This window comes from Brachyistius frenatus, unplaced genomic scaffold, assembly GCF_029030835.1.
Source record: "Brachyistius frenatus isolate BFR_SWC_R1_liver_20210118 unplaced genomic scaffold, ASM2903083v1 Contig_92, whole genome shotgun sequence".
NCBI classification, from domain to species: domain Eukaryota; kingdom Metazoa; phylum Chordata; class Actinopteri; family Embiotocidae; genus Brachyistius; species Brachyistius frenatus.
In genome coordinates, this window is record NW_027210691.1 from 124,277 (window position 1) to 149,889 (window position 25,613).

Genomic DNA, 25,613 nt, shown 5'->3' on the forward strand with positions numbered 1-25,613 from the left:
TTACCTTTGTTTGTAGTAACTTTAAACTGTGATTAAAAGTGATTTAATGACATCTTTAAGGTAATTTCATGGGTTATTTTAAACATCAGTCAGAAGCTTTGAACTGCATTTCTTAAAATGCCTCTTCTCAGATTAATAGTATTCATACTTTTTTTAATTTAATGAAAAATATGATAGTTTGTGAGAAAAAAACAAACACACTATTAAGTAGGTTTTACTCTGAATCATTATAGAAACCTGAATGACAGCAGAACCATAAATTATTAATTAGCTTTAGACATTTTACTCATTTAGTCCATTTTGATCAAGTGTGACTTTTGAAAGTTATTTAAATAATAAGTTTACACGTGAAATGAAATAAAATATTAACCATGACCTCATTAAACATCTCTGATCAAATGTGTGATAGGTGATCAGAGGGAAATCTAAACTCCTTTAATACGGGGACGAAGCCTGCTGGGTGAGTGAGGGCCAGGGGCGGAGATAAGAATGGGTTTCGGGGTGGTAGATTGGGGGGGGGGGGGGCTACTCATTGATCTTTCCGTCTTTAAGACTTTCAGCTTTTTATGAGACACGGCGGTGATTTATGACCTGTGGGGCTGTAGTGGTCCCATGTTGTCCAGTATCAACTGTCTGACAGCTGACCAGATCTTTCTTCCTAATGACGCTTGCCATTTTCTTTACACACACACACACACACACACACACACACACACACACACACACACACACACACACACACACACACACACACACACACACACACACTTGGAGACCCCTGGACACAAACCCTTCAGAAGCTCGGTGGAAAAAACAAACAAACCAAGGTCCATCATTTCTTGTCATGTTCAAATTAAACGCTGCTCTCACTTGTCATTCACGCAGCGTATGTGACTGACATGAAAGGAAAACACTTGGTCTCTGCATTATGGTTTACATCTGGATATATTTCTAAGCTGCAGCTGTTGGCTATAAAAAATAATAATAATAATAATAAAATAAAAGACTGAAAAAAGATTTTCTTTGTTGTGATAAATATAAAATGTTTCGATTCAAACGCTTTCTTCTTCTTCTTCTTTTTTGGAGCTCTAAACATGAAGTTTCACTGTTAAAAGGAAAATTATTACAACTGCAGTCATGTAACTTTTACTCAACAGCAGCTGTTTGGTGCATTCAGTAGCTGTCATATACAACACAATGAACAATACAATACAACAATGCATCAACAGTCAGAAACCCAAATGTTTTGATGATATGGCTAGCATGAGGTCAAAGGTCATCAGGACTCATCTGTGCAGTAATGTTGTGTATCATGACAAAAGAAATACTGAATTTGTATAAAAAGCATGACAATGGATGTTATGGAACTGATAACATACAATATAAACAATATCATCATGCATTATCCTGAACTGTGAGTAGAATATGAGGGCGTTAAATGTCACTTTATATCCTATTTAAATGTCAGACCACCTCTTTTAAAAGACTCTTAAAATTTAGATTTCGCTCTGCAGACTTTGGCGTTCAAGAACACAGCAAGTATTGTCTTGTCACTGCTGAATCAGTCCTGCATTGAAGAATGTTACAGTTAAGATAAAAAAAAAAATTAAAAAAACAGGTAGAAGATCAAAATCAAAGTCCGTCTTACCATGAGTCTCAGTTTCTTGGTGAGGGAATACAATGCCTTCAGTTTCAAATAGGGGCTGCAGGAAGGCCACTACAGAGAGAGGAAGCACAGGGTAGGGAGTGTGTGGTGTAAGCTAATCATACAGAGAAACAACCATTAATATGATCTCTCAGCAGCACTTTTGACTTCTAACTTTAAAACTGCAGCCTGAGTGCACCTTCAAAAAAATATCCATTTAAAACCATTTTCTTGGGCAGAAAATGCGGCTTGTTTGGTTAAAGTCAGCCACGACGTGGTGAATGTCTTCTTCTGCATCAACAGTTACAGCATCAGAGTAAAACAGATATTTAGGATAATCCCAACACTGTTATCCAAAGAATTCAAGCTGTGAATATCGGTCATATCAGAGATTATCAAGACCAAATTCAATCATATAATTATAATCATAAAAACAGAATAGTTAACGGTCAGTGCAAAACTTTCACAAAAGACCCACAACCACGCTGATCCCTTTTTGTGACTTCTCTTTAAAGATTGTAGTAAAGTGTGCGTGTGTGTGTGTGTGTGTGTGCGTGTGTGTGTGCGTGTGCGTGTGGTACTTTGTTTATTTTTAACAAATATTTTTGGATCTTCAGCGTGCTGCTGCTGGCTGAGGAAGCGTTGACCTGGCAGCCGCGCGCCGGTCCTCCCTGCCTCGGTAAAAGTCCGGTCGGCTGTGCTCATCATCATCATCATCGTCATCATCATCATCGTTCCAACCTTTTCATTTGTCTAAATGGACAAGCTTCCTGACTGTTATGCAGGCAGGAGGACGGTCCCCCGAGGGGGAGCTTTGGCTTTTTACATTCGGTGAGGAGGAGCCTTTAGAGCTTTGAGTGCTGCATCGATCTGCAGTTAAACACCGCTCGCTAACCTGCGGCTCAGCCGTCCTCAGCCCGACTCTCTCTGCGTGTGCTACTTCTCAGGACGTCTTTTTGTTTTTTATGTTTCCTAGCGGGACTGTAAAAAACTAAAAAAAAAAAAACTAAAAAAAAAAATGTCCGTCCTGTTTTGTGTTTTTTTGGTGTCCTACCAGAGGCAGGTCATTCAAAAATCTACGAATGAGCACAGATTGATCCTCGGGACTCTGCACAGCTCACGCTAAAATAAAATCTTCTGTTCTTTTGTTATTGTGGCACTTGTCATTGTGCTTTTAAAGGAGCAGACCACCGTTTCACGATAATCACTGTTTCAGAGTCTTTACGAGCCTGCCGGGAACAAAGTATAAAATGTTTTCACGTGAAAATAGTTCAATTTGGAGAAATTCAGTCTTACATACACGACATAGCTACATGCCACTTCAAGAAAAGAATATCAGGCTATAAATATCAATCTAATCCGAACATTAAAAAATGCATGTAGCATTCAATGTAGTAACAGTCTTAATTATTACTACATATTCACTTTGACAGTCAGATTTAAGACTTTTCACTAAAATGATGGGTCTTATAAATTTGATGGATTGTAATTAGGACATTTCTAAAGGGCATGTTGTACACTGAAAATCGTACACGGCATATTGGAATATTTCCTAAATCTTGACTCTTTGCTGAGGTCGTCTTGCACCTCTGTGTTGTGTCAGTAACACGTTTAATGCTGTATTGTATGTCCACATGTCCATGATGGGGTGCATGGCCAGAATAGGCTACCGATGGTTGTAATGCTGGGTGATGGGAATGCTTGGCGCATGATAGCATGTAAACAAAAACCAAATATGGTGATTACCATGGTGACATATTCATATTTCATCCAGCCAGAGAATAATGAAGAAACATCATGGGACAGTTTAGGGGAAATAACTCTTCCTCCAAGCTGCAGAATAGTCAAATCAGGACAGCAATGCATGATGAAAATATACTGCAATAACACAGACGCTGTCGCACTCGGAGGCTCCGGATTGCCCTTGTTCTTTCTGGCTCGCCACAGGCCTGCTGTTAATACGAGTCCGCTTGTTTATCCGCTTGTGTAATTGTACACAAAGCGGTGATGGTGGCTGATGTGTGAGATTATCACAAGGTCATCCGTCGACGGGATGAGACCCTGCGACCAGCACTAGCCTGATCTGGCTTCCACTTGTTTACATCCCTTTTTTGGCTCCAGCATGGCCGCTGTGGCTGCGCGTAAATCTTAAGACGCAATAAAAACACCCAATTCCGCGGATTTAAAGAGGCTAAATCACTGAGGATGTGCACGAGGGGGTCCGACGGCTTCCCTCCAAATCCCGCTCATTGTTTCCTTCCCATCGGAAGCGGCGACCCGTGATTATTCTAACGCTGATGAAAAATGACTGTCGCTCATGACGAAGCTGATAAAAACGTCCTTTGAAACGGAAACCTTGAACTTTGTGCTTATACCGTGCCGCTGCATCACGAATCGGATCAACCTGCTCTCCTTTCCCTCTGCCTGCCTCAGGACGAAACAACGTTCACCGAAACCACAACAGCTTCCCGCATCACCATCGCTGCTCTTACCTCCCGTGTTTGTGCGTTTGGTGCTGCTGGCCTCCGTTGGGGTCTCCAGGGGTCTTTTACGGGAGTCCGGGGGATCGGACTCCATGTGTGGTTGTTGATTATGATGGTGAGGATTTGAGAAAATGCCGTTTTGCTGTACTGCTCCGCCGGCCATCATTTTCGAGCTTGCTCTTGGATGCTTAGGCTGCGTTTGCGTTTAAATCCCTTTTCCGTTTTTTACGCAGCGTAGCCGTGCAGATGAGTCCTTGGAGAAGGCAAAAGCGATTTAGGAATTGGAAAATACGCCTGTTTCTTACGGACGGAGTAGATTAGCGCGTTTCTCCGTGGTGCGCCGTGCGTGGAGAGAGAGAGAGAGATGCTGCGCAGGGACAGAAAGAAAGAAACGCTGGAGCGGCGGATGATCGGCTCAAAGACGGAGACAATCCGAAACCTCTGCAGATGGACGATCTTCCAGGTTACTAAAAAGGTCGAGACGGGTCGTCAATCTTCCATCAACCTTCAGATAAACGGGCTAGGATACGTGTATCATTCCGCTGCAACCAGTACTCATGTCAGGCAGCACAGGATGGTGGCGCTCCTCTTCAACGGCCAGCGAAACGGAACAATAAATAAAACAAAACAAAAACACAAACCAACCACACAGACTAAACCAACCAAGGAAAGAAGAAAGAAAAGAAAAGAAAAGTCGGCGAAGCAATAATAATAATAATAATAATAATAATAATAATACAAAAAAAAAATCCGATGCGTTATTGATAGGCTGTTAAAATGTCTTTCTTCTGTCCTGTCCTGGCTCCAAACGTGAAGACACCCAGCGGTGACGGGTGGGTGAGGAGGGTCCGGAGACGCGGAGCTGGAGGAAGACACAGAGAAAGAGACGTTTTGTGCTGCTCGTTCTCTCGGTGAAGATGCTGCAGTCCTGCGTTCAGAGCATCCCTCCTCTGACTGGCTGCTCGAGGAAGCACAGGGGAGCGGCTGACGTCACAGGGCCACGCGATGCCTTTAGGGTTTCCCGCAAATTCGGATTTCTGAGCTTTTAACATAAAAAGTGCGACTTTTCCTCATGTTATACTACTTTTTCTTTTTCTTTCTTTTTTTTTTTTTACAAAAATGAAAACAAAATTGCTTCCTTTTCTATTTTCAGCTGCGTTATCATCAAGGGCCACTGCGGAAAAGGAGTTAAAAGCAGATGGCTCTTTGAGAGTGAGATTAGCAACACGTCATTGCTTCGGCGGTCTTTCACCATCTCATAGCCCGAGAGAGATATCGTTGCAAACGTAAGCTGTGCTGTACAAAAGAAGTCAAATGACTGCGCAGCAAACAAAGAACCAATGCTGATGCGCCTCACATACTCAACCCGGTAACCTACATAGGCTACGGCGCTAAAGTCGGCTTATTTCCGAAGACACTTGAATGCATCACGAGAGAGGGCGAAAAAAAATGAGAGTGCGAGCGAGACGCCTCCATCGGGATGCGATTGGCCGAGGCTGCATTTCCCCAGCAAAACGAAAAGGACACTGATATAGTCGCCCGGTGGAGTCACATGACGGAGAGGAGAGGATGCGGCGGCGGGGTTTTACTCCGTTAAAGCAGCGGCAAATGCAATTAGGACAGAACTGGAGCCTGAAGGTCCCGCTGCGGCTGGATGAAGGTCTGGTGCGCTACCTGCCAGAAGGCCGAGAGATCCTCCAACACGTGGAAACCTGCAGGAGAACTCACCCACAGTTTTCTGACTTCAATTCAAATAGCCGACCAGAAATCAGCAAGTGGAATAAAACTGGTGAAAGTTTGGAGGATGTTTTTCATGACAAAAGAAGACGAGGAATAAATCAGTAGGATATTTCAAGATCTATTTCTTTTTAATATTTGTCCTTATTTGCCTCACTGTAAGACCTACATCCTTCTCAGATCTGAGCGTCCAAAGTAGCCTACCTGACCAACCCCGATGATCCTCAGGCCCAGACTGAAAGCCTGCTCAGCATCGATTTGCACCAAAGAAAAAAAAAAAAAAAAAAAAAATCCCCAAATTTGAAATGATTGGTAGTTTTGCATGGCCGTAATGCAAATGTAACAATGAAAACAGCCATACAACGTGGGAATGGTGTGACCTGAGCACCCGGCCTGTCTCACCTGTCCCCTCAGCTGCTGTATGACCCACCTGTGTGTGCTGTGCCTGACATCTCTGCGTCGCTCTGCCTGGGTCTGAAGAGGAATCCTCCAGCACTGAGCTGTCTGAGAGAGCTATACCCGCCTCAGTATTTCTCTCTCTCTCTCTCTCTCTCTCTCTCTCTCTCTCTCTCTCGCTCGCTCTCTCTCTCACACACAAGCAGGCACACACACACACACACACACACACACACACAGACTTACACATTTGGCATATTCTCACACACACACCCAGAAAGACACACGAATACCTTCGACTCACTCTCCCCCTTCTCTGTCCAGTCCTCTACAGATGCTGTACGCCCTCAATGCCTCCTGTAGATTGCAGTCAAGGTGACATTGCCGTGTCTGTGCGCACACGCACACGCACACACACACACACACACACACACACACACACACACACACACAGCCAGACAGGGTAGCTACCTCACACTATTTCACACCGCCATGAGAAACACACTGGTGAGCACAAAAAAAAAAAAATCTCCTGCTCTGGAAATACGTGGCAAATCCAAGGCAGATGGATCCTGAGCTGCAGTCTGAAACCGATTCTGCAGCACAAATAGCAGGCGCTGCTCAGAGGTACAAAAAGGCCTGGATGCCGGCACCTCATTGCACGAGCTGCGCCGTGCAGTCTGTGAGTGGAGCACAATTTCAGCTGGACACACTCATTTATAGATTTGGAGCACGAGGCAGAATCTGTTGGAAGCTGAACAGTGAAGGTCCCTGTTGGCCAGATCGTCCACGCTGTTGCTGCAGCATATGGAAAAAGTGAAGTAACCCCATAAGCAGTAAAGCACACCAACCTAGCAGCATTCTTGAGTTTTTATTAGGTTGGGGCTGAGCAGATGTTGGTGAGATGGTTTTTCAGAGATTTGGTTCAGCAAACGCCTGTTCTGCTTTGGACACTGACCCCCAAACACTTCAAGCAAGCTTTCAGAGTTCCTACAAACTATCCAACCCACCACATGTAATCTGGAAGAAGCAAGGTAGCAGCAATAACTGAGCTTTTCCCACTATGTCATAGAATCTAAATGCAAAAGCATCCGTTTAGCCAACAGCAAGTGTTATTAAGAGTTTCACATAAATTTTCTTCTCATGGAAACGGGGGACATTTTCCACGGATGGATTTTTCATTTTGGAACCAAACTCTGGAATTCCCTGTGAGGTGTCTAAAGATGTTTGGTAGTGACTCAAAAATAAAAAGGAAAGAGCCGCGATACCGGCCAGTTTCAGTGTCAAATCTAAAAACCTCTCATATGATATAAGAATCCTTACCAAAAAAAATGAGCAATGAGGTAAGCATTTAAATATCAATTGAACAAATTCCCCCTCGGGGATTAATAAAGTAACTACCTAACCTAACCTAAATATTTATTTAATCGAATTATCAGTATGTAAAAAATAAAATAAATAAAAAAAGCCTCTATTGCTGAAATTCATCCTCTGAAATTCAAATAAAGATTCATCAGCTGCCTTTTCTCTGAGAACAGATCCTCCTAAGCAGGTGTGACCTGCCCACACCTGTTTTCCACGCAGAGTTTGGTGAAGTACGGATGGTATTGTGGCTGTTAGATAAAAGCCGACTGCAGCTAAATGGATATTCCGGATGTAAAAATCAAAGATGGCGGACCATTGGCGCCACCTCCTGGACGCCTGGTGGAAGAGCAGCGACATCATCATCATCATTATTATTATTATTATTATCATCTTTTGGATTTCTGCGTGGTGCAAATAGCTTTTTCTCATTTATGTACTTTTTGGCCCTCATCATTCATACAGGGGTTAATAAGACAGTGATTGGTGTAATTTCCTTACTATTAGTCTGTTTTAACGCATACTCAACGTTTGCAAATAAATAACTGCAGTGCAATAACGTTTTCTAGGATGGTTTCCATGAGGTCTTTCATCATTACCAATATAAAATATGGGTCGCTGCCGGGCTAATTAGACGAGGAGAGACGTCTAAAGATCTGTTGAAGTACCGACTTTATTATCAAAAACAAATGTCCTATTAAACAATAAAAATTAAAAATTAAAACTTGGCTCCATGATTTGGTAAGAATGAAATTCAATAATACCTACCTCGCTCTAAAATATCCAGTACAAGCAAACTAAAGAAGTTTCGTCGGGCTGAAGAGGATCTTGTCCACTAACGATGTAAGTGAAGGACTTCTCCCTGAAGCCCGGTCCGTCCCTTCCCACTTCCACTTATACATAACTGTCCTCCTCATTCAATTTTATCACGAAAAATCAATAGAGAAGTCAATGCAGAGAAGGAGGCTGAAGCACTCTGTGAGATTGAAAGGAGACAAATGTGACGGTTCCTCTTTGTTTTCGTAGCTGCTGGCGTCACTCGGGCCATCGGGCCGTCATCCTGAAGATGGACGACTCAAACAAACAACCCGACTGCAACACAGAAAAGTGGGTCTGTTTTTGGGGGGTTTTTTTATAAAAGACTTAATTGCGACGCCAAATCAGTGCACTCTTTAGAAACTTGTGTACCAAAGCAGCGCGCCAGCTATCTTAAGATTCCCTGATTCTTTTTTTTCACTCCAGAAGAGGAAGAGGTAAAACCACGATTACAATCTTCATCATTCAATACCTCAAGAGGAGAAACGATTCAGCGTGGGATGAGGTCACAACATCGTAAGGTTGTCAAATTATAATAAAATGTCATGAATTAATTAAGCGCTTCATTCATTTCTAAATGATGTATTCGCCATCCCTCGTATACGGTACAAATAATAGCGGGCTTCTGTACCCGGCCAGGTTTTTAACGCTCCATCTCTGAGATCTGTGTTGTGGCTGTAATACCATGAAGATGAAGGTACTCAAAATTTACATCTGAAAATGAAACGGAGATGATGCACAAAACAGCGAAACACCGGGAGGATGAACAGCGGCTGAAATGTGTAGCTGCGTGAGTTATGGTAATTTTGGACAGATGGTGGAGGGTCGGCTGGGTGAACACGTCATTCCACCACGTCTGGAGGAGCTTTATGAGCTTTCACATAAATCCACACCAACGTGTGGGAGCTGTGTTTAAAACACTGCGGTGTGTGTGTGTGTGTGTGTGTGTGTGTGTGTGTGTGTGTGTGTGTGTGTGTGTGTGTGTGTGTGTGTGTGTGTGTGTGTGTGTGTGTGTGTGTGTGTTGGAGGTGTTTTCCACTCTCTGCCAAACGCGGTTGTTCTTGAGAGTCTTTAGACTCTGGAGACAGATTTACACCGCGCCCTTTGACCTCTTAACTGTTCATGTTTTTGTTTTTTATGATCACTCATTTTAAACCAGTTTGGATGATTGGCAGCTGGTTGTTGAAAACATAATCGTAGCGTTTCCGTTTGTGTGAGTGTGGATGAGACGCAGCGAGGGAGAGTTGGTAAAAAAAAAAAAAAAATAGGAAGAGGGAAGAATAAATTATGGCCTGCGTCTAATTCATGAGGTTTTAAACCCCGAATATGAATTTCTTTCTCCTGGTGACACGCTGATGTGACCGTGCAGTGAACTGTCACAACCAGGCATTTCAGTTGTTTCACTTGATTAATTATGGGAAGCCGAGAGGCAGGTGAAACAGCCATTATTATAAACTGAAAAGAATATATATTTCCATATTAAAACGAGGCCTGATCCGTGTCCCCTCCTGAGAGCGGCTGATGGAGCGTTTGGCCAGCTGCCATTTCAGCCATTGTTCTGCTGCAGCAGACTGATGTTTATGGACCGACACATCTGGTCAAGAGTGCGTCTGTGCTTCTGATATCATTTCTTTTGTTCGGTGAAACTCAAGTTGGGCATGATGCATGAGCTATCGGGGGAGGAGGGGGGAGGGGGGATCTCATATTGATGGAAGCCTTATAGTTGCTTCCCAAATCTCAGCAAACCCACAGCTGCGCGCTATCTTGAAAATCCATCAGGGAAACAAGACAGAAACAGGTTCGTGAAGCAAAAAGATTTCAGAAGGAGGTGTTTGAGAAAGAGACTGACGCATGGAGATGAGAACGGCCACCTAAAATGAATAAAGAGCTGGAGAAATCTCTGACATTATTAACAGGCGTCAGTCCAGTCGACTGTTTCCTATGATTCATTATTTTTTCTTTAAGATTCTGATGAAGACTACAGTTTTACAAGAGCAGCTCCTAAAGTTGATGCATTAAGACACCAAGCGACAGCAGCACAGTTAGAAAAATACCAACAATATATATTTACATCCGTAATTTCTGCTTGAATTATTGTCATTCCAATATTAAACTATTATATGCATCATCAGCTCAACAACGACACAACCTGCCTCAAGTGCTTCTACTCCTGCTTTAAATGTATAATTCTCTGCATGTGGACTTTCAAATTGATCTTATAGTAAGTAGCCATAACCATCTGCACACACTGGGGGGCGCTCTTGTCCAAGTTTCAGTGCGTCGTTTCCTGAAACCGCACAGCTGACCATAACATGAAAGAGGTCAATATGCAAGAATTAACTATAAAATTAGATCAATTCATTAATTAAGTTTTCCTTAAAAAATCCTAACAAATAAAGTTTGTGATTGTTTATTCAACTTTCTTAAGAAGAGATTAACTTTAAGCGTAGGTTGAGCTTGTTTTAGTAACGGGCCACACAGGCTTGTCAATCATACATTTAAGAGTTTAAAAAAGCAGCATTTTATTTAATCTTGTTATTAAAAATGCTCCATAAAATCTACTGCTTTTAAACCATATAAATGTTTTCTCTGATGTAATTCCTTCAGAGTTTAAAACATGACTTGTATTCATCATGATTTCAGTGAATGTGTTATTTAGGAGGTAACTTTTTAACAGCTAAAATTTAAACAACAATCGGAGAAAATCAACAGTGTCGTTCAGCTCGTTTACTTTTATTGTCAACATTCACATTTTCCACGTGATCCCATTACTGGCTCGTCTTCCTCAGTATTCATCAAAGAGAAGGGGGAACATGTTCCTCTTTATTTTTGTGTAATCTGACAGTAATTAAATTACAATCCCCAGTCTGTTGTAATCGTAGTCCTGTGGTGTCCTTGTATAAAAGTTGCCTGTAATACAGTAATACAGCTTGTCAGTCATCTTGGGAGGGAAGGCAAACATGACAGTCACGTAGATGATATTCTTTTACAGCAGTTTGTTTGTTCAGCATCAGTCCGGTCTGAATACCGTGAGAAAGTTGCTTCTTATCGGTTGTACGCGGAAACAAACACAAAACTCATTTGTCCTATATGGAGCCTGAAGGCCACATCACCATCGAGAGTACATTTTAAAGTCATGGTCGGATGGACGTGTGGCGTATTAATCTACCTCAAGTGTAAAGTATATTTACAGAGAAGTAAGCTCTACTTGAATGAATATTTGTGTTTTACATATGTGGCTGTAATTTAGCTTCAACTGGGGGCAAATTTGTTAACTGTAATCACTTAAACCCACAATATAAATTCTTAGAGTTCAAACTGAAGACCTGTAAGTGTTTGAAGGCTGAACTGAATATGAGCAAGACAAATGTGCTGCTCTGAATATGACCAGAAAGAGTCTTCACATTAGAAACAGGAGACGGTAAAGCGTCTTCGGTCCAAACAATACAATTACATGAACTGCTGAAAATAAGTCTGGTTATTGGTTTAGTGGCGAGATCATTTTGAACTGAAAATAAACCAAAGCACAATAACTGGTCAGCAAATATCCAGAAATAGGAGGAGAAAAGGGAAATGTTTGTAAACAGCGAGCGGGATGAGAGTTTCTCTTGTCTCATTTACAGATGATGGAGAATGTTTGTTTCCTCGGGCCGACGCTGTTTACGTTGGACGTCCTCCTCCGTGCCGGCCGGTTTACACTGTTCCAGTCTGAAAGGCTGCCCGGCTGAACCCTCCGCTCCCACAACACAGATTCCAGCTCTGCAGAGGTAAAACATCAAATCCCCCCCCACCCGCCCAAAACAGAAGTTCCCTACATCTGAGATCCAGACCACTTGCAACTTGAAGAGTCAAGGCAGTCTGCTCGTCTGTGATATGCACATCTGCAAACATCTGGATAGATTTCTATAACTATACTAGGATGAAGACAGAATACACCTGTGCATGGCTGAAGCCTTAAAGCACATCCCAGAGTGCCCCGCAAAGAGCTCGCTTCATTTTTCCAGCATTTTTTAAATCTACTAAAACACTTACTTTATTTCCTGACCTGACCTGACCTCAACCTCAGAAACCAGTTTCAACTTCATGTCCAGTCGAAGAACACGCCAACGATACTCCTCATTTCAAGCCTAAATTCAGTTATAATTGTAATCATGTTTTGCAGATAAAGTCCCAGCCGGTCCAATCAGCACTCAAACTCCAATTTCAACCGCAGTCCAACTCACCTGCAACCTCTTTCGCCCTTTCTGATTCGTCTTAATACCCGTCTTTATCGGTCATAACTCTCCAGACTCTAATTATTGTTCAGTCTTAAGGGCGTGGTCTTAAATCTGAGCCCCGCCGTCCCAAAATTCACAGAGCCTACACTGACACATCCGGACTTAAACTCCACCATGGGGACTATCTGTTAACAGGAAGTACTTTGGCCTTATACGCTTCAGGGCTCATTTACTTATTTCCTCTTTTAATCCAGCCAATCAGAAGAAGATTCACATGCCAGAGCGGACCACCAGCTCAGCGGAATTTCGGGAAACATCTGCAGGGGTTCGTGAGGATGTTGGACACATTTTAAGTAAAACCAAGATAATCGAAGCCGCTGGGTCACAGCGGGACACTTTAAAATGGCAGATCTTGAAAAAGGACAAATTTGGGGAATTTCCACTAAAGCCCGACTATTTTTTTCTGCTTTATTAAATTTGTTGTTTATGTGTTATGACATCACTATTCTGAGTATCAAAATTGGATGTGGAAAAAAAAAAAAGCCATTAAAATCACTTCTCCTGTGTGTGATCGGTTCCATGTACAGAAGCCAGCGTCTTCGTTTTAAACATCATCGATAGCATCAACCGGGAAAAAGCAAAACCAACCAACAAAATAAACACATTGCAATTTTCACAGTTTAACAAATCATGTCGACTAAGCTCAGATAAAAACTCAAAAAACGATCATTTGAATATAAACCTGCTATTTCTATAGTTGACATTCTCCTCCACTTCTGCTGTGTGTCAACTATTTCAAAATCTTTAGCAAACTTCACACTGAAAACGGTAAAGATTTGGAGAAAGCAGTGAAGCAGGCCTCCTCGGGTTGTTTCTGGTCATTAGAGGAATCTCTCCATTTTCAGCCTTCACTCTCCAACATGGAAATGTTCCAACACAAGTTCCCTCCAGATACAAGGACACCTGAGCTGCATCCTGCTCAGCACCACCCAAAACATTGGGATTGGTTTGAAGATGTACAAGTCAGATACAACAGATACATGGTGGATTCTCCACACAGCAGCTGACCTGAGTCATTCTCACCACGGAGATATGAAGGACGAGTGAAGCTCTTCACGGGAACCAACCAGCTTTGACTGACCTGCAGAACATCGGTCCGATGCTTCAGGACGACTTCAGGTGAGTTTGGTAGAAGATGTGTCTGTTTGTAGGGACGTCTGGAGCTTCAGGGCGCGAAGACCACCACTGATGAACAAGGAAGACGAACTCCGGGCGTCCCACAGGTGAGCAGCGCGCGAGATCTCGGTGTGAATACGCATTCGTGAAGTGGGCGGGGCTTATGCCTGTGGTCCATTTAAAGTCGTAGCTACCTACATTTCCGGAATTCTTTGTGGTCGTGGATAGATGAAATGTTTAAAATATACAATATGCTCACCCCGGTTTTAAGAAATCGTTTGTTTCCACCTTTGTTATGTCACGTGACAAGAGCCTGTTTAGTATTAATGACCTTCATAAAGAAAGACGTTTTACTGACTTTACAGAACCCTCCTCTAGATTTCTTCAGCTTTCTTCAGATTAAACATTTTATTCAATCCAAATATCTTCATTTTTCCTAATCGCCCTCCTGGAGTTTCTATTGGTTCTTTGCTTGCTCTGGGTTTTACACAACATCCCATCGCCATGATCTATAACTCCTTTAATTCTGACCAGGTGACTCATCTGAAACAGATCTGAGAGCCAGAAATAGGTGAACCAATATCTGACGATCGCTGGGTTCGTATCCTCAACTCCAAATTTACCAATGTATGAGTGACAGCTGCAATAGACAGTCACCTGCCAACGACACCCATATGTCCTGGTCCTGTCCAAATTTAAAATGCTTTTGTTGCCAAACTCTTATAGACGCCTCACATATTTTAAGTGGAATCACGCCCTCCTTCTTTTACACAATAGTTGGCTAAAGGAGAGCCTGAACCACATTAAACTCGAAAAGATTCGATTGTCACTGAGAGACTGCAGCGACTCCTTCGACGTGATCTGGAGGCCCTTCATGGACGATCTGACCAAAGCTGCGATTCAGCCTGCCGACTAACGGACGCAAACTTTTGTGTGCGTGTTTTGTCTTGTTTTATTTTGTTTTATCTTGCAGTTTGTCTCTTCAGTGGCAGTTTGTCACCGTTGAATAACCTCCAAACCACAGACAAGACTTTGTTGTTAAAATCAATGGAAAGATTTGAGAAAGGAAAAATAAACAAGTCAGATATGAACAACCTAAATTTTGTACCATCATTTCAAAATAAACTCCTTTACTAAATTTTGGTTCTCTTAAATGTTTTCCGCCCTTCATTTGTTGTTAAGTTTTTAAATGTGCATAATAGTTGTGAACCACCTTACAAAGAAGGAACTTGTAGTAAAATGCAGAGCAGCATTGTTTCCTCCAGTTAATGGCTCCTTAAACTCTGACATTTTATTGTTAGGCGTCTGGGACTTGTATTATAACATTTAACACGGTAGTCAGGCCAATTTCTTGACAAACACTTTCTTTAAAAGTAAATTATTCTCATTTTCACATTTAACACAGGAAGAGTGTTAGTATTGTGCAGACTCATGTGATGTTAAAATATGTTTTGTAGGTCACAGGGTCATGAGATAATGACATGCCATGAGTAGCTACATCCTGAAACAAAGAATTCATTCTTACTCCATTAGACCAGGTTTGGTTTTCACCCTCCGCTTCCTCACCAGAGATTGAAGAGAAACGTCCGTCCAATATGAAGCATTTGCAGAAAAAACCTTTGTGAAAGTGGTTCAGAATATTTTTGTTCACAGGTAGTCATTTTCATTCAAGACACTAACAAACACTATTAAGACATTTGCATTGTCTCCTCACTATGTAAGTCATTCATTAAGAAATTAATGATAATCTCATACCATAGTCACACATAATACTCACATTTGATTGGCTATCATGTGTTCACAAAAATAATCACATGTCAGGCTACCTCAAACATTTTTCATTCAAAAGTTGAACCACAGTTTTACATTGTTGAACACAGATTAAAGGTTAAACCACCATTCAGTGCAGAAACGGAGTAAAAGGCAGGAAGAACACATTCACTGTCAACTTAGTTATTAATCAGACCGAAACAGAATCAGGGTCTGAAACATTGATCATGACGAAGCAAAATAATATCCATATACCAGAGGATGTACCAGTATAGACACACAAAAAAAATCCCCTTCACTTCATGTTGGTTTTAAAAATCCATTAAGTCTTTGCAACGAAGCAATTATAAAACAAAATCAACTACAAGTTTTACTTTTTTAGTTCATTCCTTGTCTGTCAGTTTCAATCAGACTTTTTTTTGAATAAAATATGAATAAAATATTTTCCACTTCATAAAAAAAAACAAAAAAATGTCTGTGTACAGTTTATACTTTCTATTTCTGGGTTGTGATTTCTCTCTCTCTCTCTCTCTTAGGTTCATTGTTAAAGTGGCAATGAGGCGGGGAGGGTGGTGGTGGTGGACGGTGGTGGTGGTGGTGGTGGTGGTGGTGGGGGAGACGATGACTGAGGTTGAATGCCAGACGTGACTCAGACTTCAGAACATTACGATTTCATGTAGCGAAAGAATAAACAACCATTGTTTCATTTCCCATCCCCTCTGTTCTTATCGAATGATAACAGGTCACACACAATAACCTGCAAAGACACGTAAGCATGCATATTGGTATAAGTTTCCACCGATAGAGTTGGACAATCTCTTACTAATGGCAGTATTTCAAACAAACAATGAGACTTTTTTGTCGAAGGTCTTTGTCCAACCTTCCTTGGACCTTTTCATTAGTCATGCATCCCGGCACGACTTGAATGGTTGCGGTTACTCGCCATCCCCGAACCTTAAAACCAAACCGACCTACCTCTCTCTTAGGTCATCTTCAAACTCTTGGTCCTTACACACGAAGGTCTTACAATGTACCGCCCAGTGGGGATCTTTAAGGTTGTATCTCAGCGGTCAATGCTGGGAGGGAAAACTGTAAATCACTGAAGCAATTTCCCCTTTATGTGACCACCGTCTGTATATAGCTGCCATCAGCGGGAATATATTGAAGCTTCTGAGTTTTCTGTTGCAGCAGCCTCCCTTTAAGTATAGCTCTGCCGTTTGTGCAGATAAAGGTCGGCTCTATTGTTTCTTTTGTTTGGCTGCTTTTTCTTCAACTGGTGATATTTGTTCTTTGGTCCTTGATGTTGCTGCTGAACTGTATCAAAGGCAAAAGAAAAATCAAATGCATCCTACGTATCTAAAAAATATCAGCTGTGGGTGACACACTGTATGTCCGGGTTACTAACTACATGATAACTAAATGGTCACATACACAATGTTCACAATATTATTTTCAAGGAAATACAAGCATTTACTGTGGATAATGGAAAGTTTAGCAATCACACAAATGTTTGTTTTTTCTAACCATCTTGAATCCTCCCCACTTTGATGAAAAAGGCAGTAGCTAATCCACGTCTGCTGAAGGGTCTTGCCCTCACTCTGTCGGTGAACCATCGGAGGGCGCCAGCTGTTTCCTGCTCTCTGTTTTGGTTCCTTTGTGAGCGCCGGTTCCTCCTCAGCATTCACGGTAACTGTGTTGGGCTGCTGAGACTTAAGAAATCATTAGAGTGGGAGAAGAATAGGCTGACTAAGAAAATGTTTGCTCATCATAAATGCCTGAGAGGGTAATTATATAGCTCAAGTATCTGCTTTAAGCTCTGGGTCAGTGTGTTAGCTAAATGTTTCAAAAGCTAGATAAATGCAAAATAAACACACAGACATGAATGTTAATGGATTTAATGCGCTCGCCTGTAGATTCCCACAGACATGCGAACGTCTTGACCTTAAAGCTGAAGAGCACAACCAGGTCTTAGAGCACATGAATTATGGACAGTCATGTATAATACTCTCTTTGACCTCATTGGCTTACTGAGTTCGTATCCTTAATAACCTGAGGGCTCTGTGTGATTCACTCACCTTGAATTTTGTATTTCAAATGAGCAGTAGCTCTGGATATGACGGATATTTGAATAATGTGGTGCAGGTTAATGGGAAGCTCCTGAATGCTTTTGAAGTGCCTGATGTGCACAATTCAATTTAAATTCAATTCATTTTGAATAAAGCGCAAAACCACAACATAAGTCATCTCGGGGCAAAATTAGACGGGGAAACCCCAAAAAGTAAGAAAATCCTCATATGAGCGACAGCTGGGAGGAAAAACTCCCTTTTAACAGGAACAAAACCAAACCTGTTAAGACAGCGCCAGGCTCAGAGTTGGGCGGCCTCGACCCTCACGGTTGAGGGGAGAGCAGGGCAAGAAAAGAACAGCATAGATACCACAAACGATCAACATTGGCTGGTGGGCCGAGCAACCGCAAATGAGAGACGTGCAGCTCCACAGATACCTGCAGAAAAAAAGATTTTGGTCATTAAAGTCATCGCTGAAGAGATGCTAATACAGGTGAAGTATGATCTGTTGCTCAGGCAGGTCCGCCTCACCTGATTAAAGAATTTCTTGTGGTTTTCCATCCGTTTCGTATGCTTCCTACATTATTATAATAACCTTAATCATTATCGACTCTTTCTGATTTACATTTTTATTCACATTTCACAAAATTAAAAAAATAGGACAACGTTAATGTTACCTTCCTTCTTACTTACATACACACAACATTGTATGGCTATCAAAATGAAAGTATTAATCATCTAGTAATCCTGATGCAGTTATACAACAGCTAATGTGGTTGCAGCCCAACAAATCAAGCTTCCCAGCGCAAGAGTTTTCCAGATGTACAGCTGTTCTGTCATCTGAAATATCAAAACTATTAACACATTTTAATTGTGAAATCCAGAGGGACAATCGCAAAATGGATAAGTCATAATCCATGAAGGGATGCAACTCGTAACAGTTTAATAATAATAGCATCTGTCGTCGTCTTCGTTTAAAAAACATAACTGTGATCTTCCTTCTTGTGATTTCACACGCGCTGAGATTCACGTTCTTTTATATCTAAAAGACTTAAACCCACGAGGACCATGAGCACGTCTTCCAACATGTGATAACATTTAAGAATGGAAACGCTTGTCAGTCAAAAATTAGGACTTTTGTTTTGGACTCATGATACCCGGTTTGCATCCAAAAGCGACGTGAGCCTTTTCTCCTCTTTTTTTTTTTTTACTGTGCTGTGTATTTGTGTGAGTTTCTCAGCGGCTGGTGACCTGCTTCCTCTGCCAGGATGGAAATACAACTGAATGAGCTTTTAATTAGATTATAACATGCGTCTTAAAAAATGGATTCTGGGTCACATTGGTCACAGCCGTAGGAGGAATAAACAGCTCGCTAAGTGCTTGGAGTCAGTGTAAGATTGAAATAGTAGTCTTGATTTTGATCGAGGTGCAGAAAATTAATAGGTATGTTTTCTTGGTGTCTTTTTCAAAGTCAAAATACAGCTGATGAACTGTAATTATTGGGTTGTCTATGCCTTTAATGCCGTACGGTTGTAACACACCTGCCTTCCTTTTCGACATGTTCATGGTGTCTTTGGTTCTGCGACATTGTCTGGGACTCACGCTGACGTTTCTTTAAACAGTTGCTCGCAATACTGTGTGAATGAGGTTGCTAGCCAAAATTTTTTTTTTTAACCCTTTACGACTCGCATTTTAGTGTCTTTCAACTCACTGTTTTGGTTTTTCTGTTTTGTTTTGGTTCACTTTCACTGCTCATCGTCAGCCTCATTTTAGCGTTTTCGATGAAGAAGCTCTGACAGACTCGAACCAACTGTCCAGCTGCATGGTGTAAATACGCAAAGCTGTCAACTTTAAAGGTACTGTGTTTATGTTGTTTCTGCTGCCCCCATGTGCACAAACCGTCTCAGGAACTGACTGTGAGAAAAGAAAACAGTTTCTGTAAATCCCATTTAGTCACCATTAGCTTCATAGATCACACGGATCCGAAATTAATCTAAATACTGAATTGGAAATAAAAACAGCACAACCATCCTTTATGTCCGGGGGGGTAGTTCTGTGTCCCTAACTGATAATAAATCCCTCTCATAATCAGGTGAGCTGTTGATAATGACAGTGTAGCCTCTGGTGAGCCTCTATATATAGACCTACAGCAGAGGTGACCAGTGGAGCGTGGAGGGTAAAAGACAATGTTCCCTCAGAGACAGAGACAGAGACAGAGTTGTGTCCTTTCTCTGCTGTTAAGATCATAAAGGCATGTGTGAGGGCTCCGTCCCTGCAGTGACGTTTACCTTTACATACGTTCATTCCTGTAAATACGTCCTCTTCTCGCTCCCTTCTTCACATGGACACACACCTACTGTTGTACAAACTGTCCTCTCATAAATAAACGGTTCCCTCTGATGTACCGGGTCGTAACGGAAAGGACACGCTACACAATGCCGAGGATACATGCACAAGCACACTGTAATAATGCAGATGGATAGACACATGCAGGGATGGTACAGTATGTCCTCGATGTCGTTCATTAGCTGCTCAGCTCTGGCCATCTAGAACGAGACCAGGTGAAGAGTGACTTTGAATTAGCAGCATAACTGCTCTCTCTGCTGGTCAGTGCAGTGATCTGTTGAGGAACAGTACTTGCAGTGTTGTGCAGATTTCTTGGTCCAAAGGATGTGATTTGTGGCAGTTTAAAAAAAAAATTTTTTTTTATCCTCTATACATTTATGGACACGATCCTCGTCTTCACTTCTCAAGTCTGTCGGCCTGCAAAACAGCAGAAGTGTTTTGTGGTCTGTGGCCCTACTGATATAGAGTTGGTTATGTTTAAGCATAAAAAAAAAAAATAGGTCGCACAACATGTTGTCTAATCCTTCAAAAGCCAAAAGTGTGTATGAGTGTCTTGAATGGGCCCGAGGGAAGTGAAAAGTCGGCCATCGGTGGGCTGTCGGGTGATGATAAGGGCATCCATGTCCCGGCGGTTATCTCCGGGGTTTAAGTGTGAGGCAAGATCAACAAACACAAATGAGTGTTAAAGTTAATTTTAACACTTTGTCACATGCGTCTAGAACACTAGAGTGTTATTTTAACATATTTGGATTACAGATAGTGGTGCAGCTTTTTGCAGCTTGTAGGTAACAAACAAATAAACAAACATCGGTCGATTTAAAATTCGTATGCATAATTTATTTCTCACTTACACTTTATGGAGCCTGGCACCTTTTCTCTCACACCGACATACAGATGCACAACAAAAACCAGTGGTACATAGAGCAGCGCTTAAGGCAACACTAACAAGCTGAAAGTGTTCAGAAACTTGAATTTACGTCATTGCACTGAATTTAGTCATGCGTTCATGCCGAGACTACGACGACGACAACAACAACAACAACAACAACAACAACAACAACAAAATCGTTGCTGTCGGAATCAGACAATCTCCAAAACATTTCCCATATTTCTAATCTAACAGTTGGCAGGTTGCAACTACAGCGTGGACGTCTACCGCCACCAAACCACCGCGATAGACTGGAATTATATGAAATGTAATACTGCACACGAGAAAATTCATTATGTCGTTGCTACATTTCTGAGCATGCAGCGGGGCATCATATAATGTAAACAGATGCAGTGATGAAATGTCATATCCACTGACCCAACATACGACTGCACAGAAAAGCAAACTCAAAAAAAGCTTTTAAATAGGCCTGACAGTAAATTTCTTTAAAGTTAAAGACGCCTCTACTCTAAGATTGTGTCCAGTCTGCTTGTTTTTTTCTAAGTAACATTTACTGTCTAGTTCATATGATCTGTTCTCGAAGCCGTCATTATGTTGTGAATGCAAAAAAAAAAAGATGTTTAGTTCATTTGTGTTGGATTCATTTTATAAACAAGCTTCCAACTTGGACAAAGAAAGATCACTGAGGTCAAAGTAACGTAAAATTATGATAAATCTCTGCAGCATATGAACATTTATGTGGGTTTTTTTTTTTACTGGGTGTTTAAAGCCTTCACTTGACATTATGAGTAAGAAAGGCATCAAAATATGGCAAAATATGGCAGCTAATGTGTTGGCGGATTAAAATTGTTAGTTATATTTACATGTTAAAAAATCAGCGTCATGTACAAAAGGCGAGACATGCTTGCTATAACATTTTAATTGATTTAAAAACAATCAATTTTGCAACGATCATTTAAATTCAGCTCCAACCTCCTGGTCGGTGGGACCACTGGAGATGGTTTTAAGTTTACATCCTGAAAGTTATTTCTCCTAGCTTTCAACCATACAGAGAAATATTTCTTCATTTGTCTCCCTAATATGACAAACAATATTAGCAGCCAGCAGTGTCACTTTCGTCACGGAGGAATGTTCAAATTTTGCCAATTTAGGGAAACCAAATGTTAGATTTGGAGACTGTTGTGCAACGTCACACATGTGAAGACAAGAAAAATGAAAATGAGAAAGAAAAAAAACACAACACATTGCATATTATTTAGGAAGTCGGAAGGCTTGTGTCTGTAATAGGAATGTAAACGTTATTAGGTCAACTGTGGGTCGTCTTTAGTCCGGCCGTGTAGTTTGGATTGATAAGAGATTCAGATATTGTTTACTGCAACAGTGTCTCGGTAGGTTGTCAGAAATTTAAAGCAATGAAAAATTTAGTTTTTATACCGCCAGCACATATGTAGTATTTACACTATTACTGGCAAATGCATGCTCTTACATTTAAAAAAATTAATAATTTTTGACACTCGATTTCTGCTCATAATTTTGAGGAAATTAATTATTTTCAAACTTTCAGACTTAGCTGAATGCGATAAAAGGCGTTCAGGATTTTCTCTGATATCTCTGATAAAAAAAAAACACAAAAAAGACATGTCTCACATTATTAAAGAAAGACACGTCTACTTTGAGCCTTCTTTCTATTACAGTTTACTAGCTGAGGTACTTCATAAGGCTTTATTGTTTCCTTCAAACACAAATGTAATAATAAAGACTTCTCAAATGTTTCACACCAGTAATCCTCATTCTTTTTAACTCATTTACCAAATTGTGGCATCTGCCGTTAGGACAGTTGGGTGTCCATGCAGGCTGAATGCGAAGCCGTGTTCTCTCAGACCACTAACAACACTCAGCCATACGAAGGCTGGTCTTTCCTCTGAAGGGTTTTTCTGTCATGATAAATGACTCCTGGCACAGCGGGAAGCTCTTTAAATATCCAAGTTGTGTTTTTAAGATCCTTAATAATCACACCAGCGACAGCGATATTGAAATGAGGTGAGAAATTCACCGATTTCCCACCTAAGCAATCATTTGTCGACACCGGGGAGGAAAACCTCGCTTTTAAAAGGAACAAACCTCCAACAGACATGAAGGATAACAGCATGTTAACCTGCTAACATTAGCATGCAGTGCAGTTGTGCAGAGGCTGAAAAAAACCACAGCTTGAAGGACTGAAAGAACAGAACAGGTAAACGAAAATAAAACACATAAAGACATTTTATAAACTATGTAAAAAAAAAAAAAAAGTTAACTTGGTTGCAAGATGTTTTGCCCAACTGGTGCTTTTGTTATAGCAAACTGGCTTTCTGGCTTTTCCACTGATTTTTCACCTAAAAATGTTGTGCTCTGCTGCGTAATCATTTCAACCTGGGTCTGTTACCGCGGCCAAAGACTGTTTGTTTTGTTTACTTTATTAATCTTATTCACATTCTGGCTTGTTAATGTGCCATTTAAGTGGAAGGTTTTGCCTCCACAGCCACCGATTGAATCTGATCTCAGCTGTCAGGCCGGAAGAAATCAGACCGTGGAAGTGTTCGGAGCTCCCCTCTTTCTCCGAGCCGAACGGTTCGGACCGGTTACTGCGTGAGGTGAAGTCACTTCCTAACGGTGAGGATGGTCATCTGGAGACACTCCTCCTTCAGAGCTACCAGCTCAGTCTTGTAGCTGCTCGTCTTGCCTCCGTCAGCATACACGCAAGGCTGCTTCTTTGCTGACAGCGGCGTTTCCATGGTTACTGAACCAGCATTGAGTATGTCGGCATGCGACGGCGAGGAAGAGGAGCCCCTGTGACAGGCCGCCGACAGCAAGGCCGAGAGGGCTCGGCCGACGTCGTGCCGAGCCCCCTCGTTCACGAAACAGTACAAAATGGGGTCCGCTACGCAGTTCAGGCTGGTGAGCGCCAACGATACGTGGTACGCCGCAAACAAGGTCTCCTCCGAGCCGCAGTCACACGGCTTCCTTAGAAACATGACGCTCCGCACCAGGAGGAGGATGTGGTACGGTCCGAAGCACAGCAGAACGATGAGAATCAGACTCAAAGCTAACCGCTGAATTTTGGCTTTCTCCTGACTCTCCGTTGAAACGTTGCAACGCACCGCGGCGAGGATCCCTTGGTAGGCGACCAGCATGGCCGTCCACGGAGCCAGGAAGCCGAGAAAGGTCCTGTAGAGGTTCATCCCCGCTACCCAGTCCTGCATGGGATACTTCTCAAAGCAGAAGGTGTGGTTGAACCGATCCTGGAAGAGCTCATCGTGAAAGAGAGGAGCGGAGTTCGCTATGATCTCAATGATCCAGACCATGGCGCTGACCAGGACGGCTGCAGGAAGTTCAGGGGAGGAGAGGAAAGAAGAAGAGGAAGAAACAGTGGATACTGTGGTGACTGATATTCCTCTAGCTTGTATGAATACTGCCGGTTTAAGTAACCGTTCACGTATTCAAACAGTTAAACACCATCTGCTTTGGACCGACGTTATCCGGACCATGTAAACTTGATGAAAGCTGGTTTCATGTTGTATTTCTAGTTCGTTGCCTATTTCATAAATGTCTTATTATTTATTTTCAACCTTCCATGGAAGTGATCTTTTCCCTACTCAAGCTGAATTTCCTGTTATGTTACAAACGGCAGATTTAGAGTTGCACATCCTCTCCGGTTTCCGCAGCGGCACAGTTTGGGGAAGTAATCATCAAATGCAAAATCATAACGCTGTAAACACACGATGGAGGCAGATTTGAAAGTCCTCTTTATCAAATGTTTTTTTTAAATTTTAATTCTAAATTGCTGCATCGGCGTTGTCACAGATCCAATTACACCAAGTTGGTTTTTAGAACATAAGTCACACATACCTGTTTTGATTCGTCGAACCTTCGCAAAGCGCAGCGGGTACGCCACAGCCAGGTACCTGTCCAGTGATATACAGCATAGGAAGGCAATGCTGACATAGATATTAGTATAGAAGATAAAGCCAAACAGCTTGCAGCTCTCCTGACCGTGAATCCAATCATCGTGCTGCAGGAAGTAGTCGATCCACAGAGGAAGCGTGGTGATGTAGAGGAGGTCGGCCACCGACAGGTTGATCAGGTAGATGCCGAGCTCGTTGCGCTGACGTACCTGCAGGGATGCGATAAAGGGAGGGAGAGGACGGAGAGGACAGATTAAGAGGGCGAAGGAGCGAACGGCAGGAGTGAAAAACGGGGGAGGGGATGAAGATTAAAACTTGAAAGGAAAAAAAAAAAAAGATGAAGAGGAGTGTCATGTGTAGCTCAGTAGTCAATGAAATGATAATAACTTCAATATTAGGGGATTCGAGGGGAGGAGGAGGGAGGAGGGAGGAAGAGGGGGGATGTAGCACTCAATGCAAACTTTTACAACAGAAGGGAAAATCAAATGCAAATAAGGTGCGTGTTTGCGTCAGAAATCCTGTAGTTTCCTGAAAGTCAAAAGATAGAAAACAAATGAAAAGACTTTGACAGGCTGGTTCGGTTCGCTCGGTTTATTACGCCGTTCTCCTTTAGTGTCTGACGCAGACGAACACATCCCGTCTTTTAAAACACAGACAATTGCTTTTGGTAAATCACAGTACACTACATCTCTGCAACTGAAGGGTGAATAACCACAATAAGGGCTTTGCAATGAGAGAAGTGGACAGATATATTGGAGGAGCAGCT

General features: G+C 41.9%; 2 protein-coding genes across 3 annotated transcripts in view; both read right to left on the reverse strand.

The window, feature by feature from the left end:
• nova2 (NOVA alternative splicing regulator 2) overlaps window positions 1-5,073 on the reverse strand; it is a 77,571-nt gene extending 72,498 nt beyond the window's left edge. The window contains exons 1-2 of one of the 2 annotated variants that reach the window (XM_069710522.1): window positions 4,138-5,073; window positions 1,649-1,717 (exon numbers count right to left, since the gene is read on the reverse strand). In XM_069710522.1, the coding sequence (XP_069566623.1) occupies window positions 1,649-1,717; window positions 4,138-4,294 (226 nt within the window). In that variant the 5' untranslated portion in view covers window positions 4,295-5,073. The remainder of the gene's footprint in view (window positions 1-1,648; window positions 1,718-4,137) is intronic. The other variant, XM_069710523.1, reaches the window with a different exon arrangement.
• Window positions 5,074-20,835: 15,762 nt separating this feature from the next.
• The window catches only part of gpr4 (G protein-coupled receptor 4), a 29,156-nt gene continuing 24,378 nt past the window's right edge, over window positions 20,836-25,613 (reverse strand). Inside the window, exons 3-4 of the mRNA XM_069710445.1 lie at window positions 24,792-25,056; window positions 20,836-24,264 (exon numbers count right to left, since the gene is read on the reverse strand). Of these exons, the coding sequence (XP_069566546.1) occupies window positions 23,543-24,264; window positions 24,792-25,056 (987 nt within the window). The 3' untranslated portion in view covers window positions 20,836-23,542. The remainder of the gene's footprint in view (window positions 24,265-24,791; window positions 25,057-25,613) is intronic.